This window comes from Dendroctonus ponderosae, unplaced genomic scaffold (genome assembly GCF_020466585.1).
Source record: "Dendroctonus ponderosae isolate FM_Combo_2020 unplaced genomic scaffold, Dpon_F_20191213v2 Dpon_F_20191213_8, whole genome shotgun sequence".
NCBI classification, from domain to species: domain Eukaryota; kingdom Metazoa; phylum Arthropoda; class Insecta; order Coleoptera; family Curculionidae; genus Dendroctonus; species Dendroctonus ponderosae.
The window spans coordinates 5944134-5953427 of NW_026019016.1; the positions used below are offsets into that span (position 1 = coordinate 5944134).

Sequence of the window (9294 nt, forward strand, 5' to 3'; positions counted from 1 at the left end):
ATCATACATTAATTAAATGAAATAAACATAGAATATTAACTAACACCCAGTATATTGAAGAATTTTGCAAACCAAAAATAATATTCTCAGAATGCAAAGATAAATAGCTGAAAGTAAAAGAAATCAATATAAACAGTATTTCGCTTTGTGTCCAACAAAGAATTCTAGTCTCTTCCCAAATTTGATTGTCCTGACTAATCACCTGTTAGGCCTAATTAATTTTAGAATGCTTTAAAGTGTTGCAATTGTGATGTATTTTAGTGTGTGATATGGTGAGGCTGTTGACGAACTGTGATTGTTTTTTAAATTAATGAAAATTTTTTTTTAACTATCTGTTATTTTAGAAAAACTGATGATGGTGAAAAAATACACCGAAACGTATTTTAATTGATAAATAGAGACAATAAATGACTGAAACCCAGGAATTAATTTTGATTAGTGGAATTGTCAATCCGGTTGGAATAAGTCAACGTTTAACAGTTTTTTTGCGATTGAAAACTGGTCCTTCGGTTATAGGAACTGTTAGGCCACACCTTCCCCAATAATAAATGTAACTGCAAATGTTGCGTAATCGGTGCCGGCTTGTTAACGTGCAATATTTATTTAAACAATTTATAAGGCATTAGATAAACCGGCGAATGCTGCACTAAGTCAAGTGGTAAACCGGCGGAGAATGGTGCGGTGACAAGTCGCCAAGGGCGTATTTTGTAACTGGATCCGGCAAAACGGCACATTTTCTTCATTGAATTCGGTTTTTTTTTGTTAAAAACGTTGTCGGTCTGAAAATTACTTATTTTTCGCAATAAATCGTAGAAAGCGAAATCTGATCTAAGATCATGCCAAAGTCTAGGCCATTAGTGGTAGGTACTAGTTGTTGGACTTCTGGTGACACCTAGTTTCAAGTCGATCGCACAGTGAGATTATACAAATCGTTTGTAATTAACAGTAATTTTATTGATTGAAAACGTCTGTTGAAATGCAACATATTTAATTGAAACGCTTCACAATAAGCAGAAACTGTGTTGCGAGCGCCCTCGGGCCTCCTATGAACTTTGCCAATACGTAATAATTACAATCGGTCTACTTTTCTTCTTACTTAAAATCTAATTGGACATTTTTCTTTTGTTTTTGACTCAAATAACGATTTTCACGTATCGTTACGTGCCTCGTTACATCAGCACTTACCTGTCTACACAGGTGCTCTTGCCCATATTAATGTTGTTTCGGGACCACACAGAAGACCGCGCCGCCACACATAAGATGCCTTATTTTCTTGACGTGTTAATTGTATGCAAGTTTTTTTTACTTTAATTTGCCACTATTTACAATTTATAGAACAATGAGTAAATTTGATAATAATGAAAATAAAAATGGCATAAGAAACATGAACTGGATTTAACATTATAAATCTCTTGTGTAACCCTCGGTGAGAACTGTTAAATGGAAAGCCATGAACAGACTGGCAGATCTGGAGGTTTACATTTTTTATGCCTTCTGGTGATATTGTTACTAAGTAGTTCAGTCTTAGTATTTGATCGAAGACCAATTTCTCCGCGGACCCATTGGACTTCTGGCAATGCATCGTAGTGTTTTTGACTGGAATTTTTGCAGAAACTCCTGTCAACGAAGAAAGTCGACGAGTTTTCTTGTAAAATCAATCTCTTATTTTTTTGCATAAAAGATTCAGTTTGCCAGTATTTTACGGTAAAATCTTAGGAAAGACTCGGTTTTTCTGTTTAGAGACTGTGGTTGTTTAGAAATATTGACCTAAAAGTGAAGAAACCCCGGTTTCCAACAGTTTTCTGAATAAATATTATAAACCTTAATAGTTTTAGGGGAAAAACGGGAGGAATTTATTTTCGTTTTCGTCCCGAATGCGACACTGAAAAACAGTTTTGTAAAATTCCTACAAAGCTATAACTTTATTTTGTAATTTTTCGAGTAAAAAACCTCCAGATCGTTAGTATTTTTAAGTGAAACTCTACAAAGTAGAGCATTTTTGATTACAAAGTAAAATAAAAAAATCGGTCAAAACTAAAAAAACAAATTTTTTTAGCAAATTATAAACTTTCGCTTATTCTGTTCGGTTTTTGATAGAAAATTATTTGATTTTTGTTCCAAATTCGAAGCTAGAAATATTGATCTAAAAGTGAAGAAACCCCAGTTTCCAAAAGTTTTCCAAATAAATTATTATAAACTTTTGCTTTTTCAGATCGCAGAAATATTTTTGGAGAAAGACCCAAAATTAATTATTAGAGTTTTGTCCATAATTCGAAGCTGCAAAAAAATTTCCAAACATTTTTGCAAAGCGGTTAAGGAGGCGAGTGTAGAAAGAATTGCTTACCAGAAACTTTGTTAAAACTGGTATGACCTGAAAATTTAAAGAAACTTTAAAACTATTCATAGCGACGAGGGCGACGAATTTTCCAAATAATTTTTTTAAACTTTTGCTCTCTGGTCGTTTTTTCGAGATAATCATAATTACTTTCAGTAAAAAACTGAATAACATGCTTTGGTGTTTGTGCCAAATTCGAAGCTGAAATGGATTTTCTGAAATTTCCTGCCAACTGATGAATGAGGCAAATTTTCTAGCGAAATTAATTTTGCCATTTTCGGATGAAAGGACCTCATTATTGTCAGAAATGAGGTAAATCATCAGAAAATAATTATTTTTTGCGCCTTCCATTAAAAACTTTTAGTTTTGTGATCGATTTGGCAGAAAACCTTAATGGTTTTCGATGGAAAACGAGAGGAATTTATTTTCGTTTCTGTCCCGAATTCGACGCTGAAAAATGTGTTTGTAAAATTTTTACAGCAATAAATTTTCTTCTAATTTTTCGCGCAAAAAACCACCCGATCGTCAGTCTTTTTAAGTAAAACTCTACAAAATAGAGCATTTTTGCGAAGAGAGTAAATAAAAAAAAATGAGTCAAAACTAAAAACTACGCTTTTTTCAACAAATGCAGTCTTCAGGATTTTCTAAATATTTTTTTTAACTTTTGCTCTCTGGTCGTTTTCGGTTTTGAAGAAAACCTTAATTTTTCTGGCAAAAACGGGAGGAATTTATTTTCGTCTTCGTCCCGAATTCGACGCTGAAAAACAGTTTTGTAAAATTTCTACAAAGCTATAATTTTATTTTGTTATTTTTCGCGTAAAAAACATCTAGATCGGTAGTATTATTAAGTGAAACTCTACAAAGTGGAGCATATTTGATTACAAAGTAAAATAAAAAAATCAACCTATTTTCGTTTCTGTGCCGATTCGAAAAAAGTTTTTGTCAAATTTTTACAAAGCTACAAATTTATCTTGTAATTTTTCGAGTAAAAGACCTCCAGATCAGTATTTTTAAGTGAAACTCTACAAAATGGAGCATTTTTGAGAAGAAAGTAAAGGCAAAAAATCAGTCAAAACTGAAAAATCACATTTTTTTTAACAAACTCAAGAGTCTCCAGAGGTATGGAGGTGGCGAGATGTCCAAGTAATCTGTTATAAACTTTCGCTTATTCTGTTCGTTTTTTATAGAAAATGATTGGATTTCTGTTCCAAATTCGAAGCTGCAAAGGGATTTCAAAACTTTTTACAAAGCGACGAAGGATGCGAAATTTACTTCATAATTTTTCGCGGAAAGTACCTTAAGATTGTCAGTATTTTTAAGTGAAACTAGAAAATTGAGCATTTAGAAGAAAAAGTAACTTGGCTAAAACTGTAAAATTCTGAAATTTGAAGACATTTAAAAAATATTATTAATGAATGGCCCTTAAAATAAGTCTAAAAACAAGTAAAACCAAGTCATCAACATTTTCGCAGCAACGGAACTGAGTTACTGCGCCGCTGTGTTGGGTTGGCGCACCAAGCTATTTGCGCTGCACTGCGCCAACTCCTAAAAATTCACTGAGTTACCCAGGCCCACAATACCTCGGTTCTCCGGTCGAGAGGATGCTGTAGTTTTCTTCATCAATTACTTTTTGAAGAGTTCTCCCACAGGTGTTATAAGTCCCATGCGGTATCTTCCGCATAATACTCGCCACCAGCAACAAACATGTGGCCTAATTTTTTGAAGAAGTTTTTCGACAGATCAGCTTTCAGTGTCTTGGGGGCCAATAGACCTAGGAAACTACAAAAGGTCCATTGGTATCCTCAACTTTCACATTAGTAGCTTCGAGAAAATCTGCATTGAACTTCTTAAGCTCGTGGTGTTTGATGCTAGACTAACCACATAGGGTTGGGTGTATGTGTAATATACGCAGTCAGAAGATAATTAAAGTGAAAACTCATCCATCTGATGATCTGATGGCTTTATGGTGGCCAATTTGCATTGAATGACACAGACCTGCCGACTTTTCCTACTTGGCCATCGAGAATATTAATTATTAGCCAACTCCTTGTATTGTACGCGATTAAAGAATGAACCGAAAAAATGCATTAAAGTGGGCACACAACACAAACTTCCTAAGTCGAATGTAAAATGGTTTTGCGGCGAAAGTGATCATCCGAATTAATTAGTGCTGATTGTTATGGGATAATTAGCCGAGTAAGGAGCCTCTTGCATCGAAATCTTTCATGTTAAGCTATCCAAAAATTGATTGTTCAAGCCATTCAACACCTGTTAGCGAACTTTCGCCCATAAGAGGTGTAAACTAAATTTTGTTTTTAAATGTCCGGATTTTGCTAACATTAGCAGGAAACCGATTCTTCAGTGGTGTCGCAGGTGGGTGTTAAAACGCGCAGGCAGTTGACGGTAATTAAAGAAACTGAAGCAACAACTATTTATATTTAACGATCGGATTTCTGCATCCAGTATTGCACAATTTCTGACCTTGTTGGCATTACTGACTAGATTAATTTGCGCTATTTCTTAACACTAATTGAACGGACTTAAACTCATTTTAGCCATAAGTTTGAAGTTGAAAGGCAACAAAACTGCGCTCGTTCGGACATTTCACACAATTGTTATTCAAGTCCAATATTTTGGGCTGCATTAAAATGCACATGTTACATAATTGGGTTTGCTCTGAAGCAACGCCAACTTCTCGAAAGTTTCCGGTGTAAAAGACTTGCCGCCAATTTTCTTAAAGCACCTCATTACCCGCTAATAACTCATCAAAAACAACTTTTACAACAAATAAATCCCATCAAAATCGGCTTAATTGGTCTTGGACGGTCGTGGTGCATATTGCGGCAACGCATGCCTGCTTTTTTCCTCAAGTTTCGTTTTGGCACGTTCTGTATCGCGGCAATCACAGTACATTTTGCACTTTGCTTAACTTTTATGATGCAACTCCACAACCATCCATCGTTATGCGACCTTTTGCCAGGAAGAGAGTGTTAATAATGATAATAATAATAATCAATTTGTGCGCTACACTGTGGCCAACCAAAGTAAAAGTACTTTTTTGATCCAACCAAACGTCCTGCATTTGGTTGCCCTCGACTCAATGGGAAGAATCCAAGGGGTCCTTGTTTTTAGTCGCATAATAAGCCAGATGCAGGTGAATGATGAATATGTTGAATGGAGAAAATGAAATAGGATTAATTGCGTCCGAAAGCAATCAAATCGCGTTAAGAGTTGGCAATAAATCAGCAACACATCAAAACAGTCACATAATTACCCGCCTGATCTTTCCTGATTAATATATTACATTTCATATTCAATTATTCCGCATTTATATCCATTTGCGCGGCTTTTACCATGCCATACTGAAAATGGGCTGCTTATAATAGGAAAGTTTTGCAAGTGTGCAGCGCTCCAGTTTTCATATTTTTTCATCGAGACGAAAAACGGACACACCCTTAAAGAGTTTCCCATTAAGTCAGCTAGTTTATATCTCAATGATGTAATGTAGATCCACTTTCGATTCGGACTTGCAATCTGCGTTTCCTACTATGGTGTAATCCGGTCTTGCAAAGATGAGAAATCTCTAAATGTGTATCAGCTATGCAGTTTTTTCTCACTAGTACTGAATAAAAGAACTGTTCACCAACTATCGTTCATGGACAGTCGACCTATGGAATTCATAAAAATATATTTTCGTTAGTTGGGTTTACCTGGTTTCAACGGTTTGTTCTTCGACGGGCAACGACTTCAAAGTTCCCCTGAAACAACAAAAAAAACGTTTACGCTTTGTATTTTAACAGTAAGTATTTACCGTTTTCTCGCACAAAAGTCAACTTATTACATTTTTACTGTAAATTAACGGTAACTGTTGCCTGGCTTAAGGGCAGTGGCCGGCGGAAAATTTTCCAAGATGGGCAGGAGATATTTATACTTTTAATTGTAAGAGTTGGATATAATATATCTGCTTTTCAAAATATTTTATTCTTATTTAACGTACAAGCGTTGCAAAGATTCATTTTTAGTAAGCACTTATAACGACATGTTTTTGTCAAGCAAGGAGCTAACAGAGTTAGACAATACCTTGAGTGTCCCAATGTGAATTTACAATACAAATATTACACGATATTTTCTCTACTTTCGTAGAATAACGAAATAAATGTTTTACTAAACGAAAGTAGGTTTAAAATATTTAAATTAACGAATAACATCATAAACATTAGAGAGTTTTATGCCCTTTAACTGCAACACGTTTTAATTTATCCGTTATTCTGAGCATGCGCATTAGTAAAGAAATAACCGTTTACGTTATTGGAGGATAACGTGTTCCTTTATTTACGTACGAGTAGCGGTAACGTTAATAAGCAGAACGACGGTGTTGACATATTTGACTTATTTCCAATAATATTTAAAAAAATAAGCGGGTATAAGAGAATAAAAAATCTTTGTACATTTAAATACGACTTTTTCATTGACTAGTTTACGCCATTATTGCGTAATTACAGATTGTATGTGAAAATTGTTTGTGCAAATTTGAACTTTGGCATCACTACTAACAGTGCAAGCACAGGTTCTAACTTCTAACCCATAACCTAACTATTTGATTTTGAATTTTTATTTAATATGTTCGTTCTGAAACCTAAACTTGATAAGGCGATCTCTGGGCTCAATATTTTCTAAATTAAAAATTACTCTTCAGTTTGCAGCAACAGGTGGGTCAAAGATGTCGTGTAAAATTAAGTCTCTTATTAAATGGTGATCGACATCTCCCTAATTATTTCGCTGCAGAAAGGCAACTTCAACGTTTTCTTCCATCTTAGCCACTTTTTGTTTAATAACAATACAAACTTAAACTAGCTTTGAAACTTTTCCAAACAAAACGGGATAAGAAAACAATAAAGTGAGGTTTATTTTATTAAGAGTGCAACAAACGCGGCATCAAAAACTAAAAAACGCACTTAACGTTATTTGCCTGAACACCTTATTTTCTGAAAACTGCGCATGATCACAATAACGTTTAGCGTTTAAGGCCAACCAAATTTTAAGGGGCCTAATAACTCGCTTGAATAACATTTTAATAAGGTAGTGAAATAACTCAATAATGAAATATAGTTGTTCTGAAATAATTTTTAATTCCCTTTAAAGTGCTGAAGGATCTTTCACAACTTGCACTAGAAGATGGTACGGTCATTGCAATAGTACATAGTTTATTCATTCATGGAAGACTAAACTAAAATCTTGCAAAAGAAGGGTGAGATCTGTTAAAGTGTTTATTTTTAGATTATTCGTGACTTCATACCTTACCTCTTAGTGGTATCTGGCAATGACTTTGTCTTGTTTTCACTTCAAACTATATCGCATTGGTAATGGTTAGCTAAAGAAATAAACATTCCAAGTTTAAAAAATGGATTAAATGTACTAAATCATGTTTTTAAACCCAGCTTTTGTGTCTGCAGCCCTTTACCAGTTCTTGTAGCCTTCAGTAACAAAACTTAAACTGTTGGTTCCACCTTGTTTGAGGAAAAATCTACAAGGAAAAACGGAATACAGCATCTTTGAGAATGCTGTACTTAATCCAAGGATACAAGATATAATAAGTGGACTTAAAACTACGAAGATCAGAACCATACTGCTTTTTAGGAAAACTTGCTCAGAACGGCTGTCTTGAAAGTTCATGTAGCGATTGAGACAAATCAATGACTTCTTTTTCCTCTATATGAGAATCTTTGGCTCTTGTCCTAGCAGATATAGATTAGAAAATAATATACTATTATTAAGTACTTTTCAATTTCATTAGTGAATTTCATTTATTCGTCATTATTGTCGCATTGGATCTGATTTGGGCGAGACAAATTTTGGTTGGGCGCCCACCCCTAGCGCCGCCTCTGCTTAAGGGCAATTAATGAGCATTAACCAAAGCAAAAACGAATGAAGGCGAAAAGCAACCGCCAAAATAACGTTGATACATAATGTATGTAAATGTAACGGCCACTTTTGACCTTAAACTACATATTAAACATGATGCAAATATCTCTTAGGCTACCGAACGAACGAGAAGGACCTTTAACGAATCAATTAACAACAACGGTATTATCTGATGCATTATTTATTAGTGGGGCCATTGTTTTAAGATGGCTGTTGCTTTATAGTTGTTACATACAGGGTTGCTTACACAAAGCGAACAGCAGAGAAAATAATAGTATTTTGCTTAATCTAGGCAATTTCAAAAAGTATTCACTAAAGAAAAATGATTGCAAATGGTCGGCACACATACAAACGTTTTCTCTTTGCACACTGTATTTTTCACTCGCTTGGACATTAAACATGTCCCATGCTAACCCATTGTCTAACGCTTAGCCGCTAATTTTAATACCCATGCTTAATTATGCACGACGGATTTCGAAATCTCCAATCAGCATTGACAATGCCGAGATTTCTGTGAATTCAAACAGCAGCGGATGGGCCAATTTGTCTTGTTTTGGGATGGGAGCGTCCCACGTTTTGGCATAATTTAAAGTCGCCCGTTTGATAAATCTGCCGGCCAGTGACAAATTTTTAGAAGCTTTTTCTCGGGCAAGTAACAACTACAGTTTATCTAGAACAGGGTTTTCCAAACTTTTTCGATAATGGATCGCAACCCAGAAATGATTACGGAACACTTGGTTTATTTTTAAGTTGATTTCTACAGAACTCTATTTTAACACGAGTTAACGATCAATGGCCGAGGCTTTGTTCTTTTAATATTTATTTAAAATTTGCAAAGTTGACTGTTAACATGAAATTTATGCACCAAACTCTTTGCTCTAAAAACTACCCCTAAAACTGTAATAACATCCTTACTTAACTTAGAACAACTTAGAACTCAGTAGCATCATTTTGTAGGGGTCGTTCCAGACGACAATTTCCTCAAAAACCTCAAAAATACAACTCGGCATTCTTGTTTAGAGTATGTGTAGTGCAAT

The 9294-nt window shown here is 34.8% G+C and overlaps 1 protein-coding gene across 2 annotated transcripts in view; it reads right to left on the bottom strand.

Moving 5' to 3' along the window:
- The window catches only part of LOC109534387 (angiopoietin-2), a 36549-nt gene that overhangs the window by 10942 nt on the left and 16313 nt on the right, over positions 1–9294 (bottom strand). For both annotated transcript variants that reach the window (XM_019900053.2, XM_048668933.1), the window contains exon 2: positions 6046–6093. In XM_019900053.2, coding sequence (XP_019755612.1) covers positions 6046–6093 — 48 coding nt within the window. The remainder of the gene's footprint in view (positions 1–6045; positions 6094–9294) is intronic.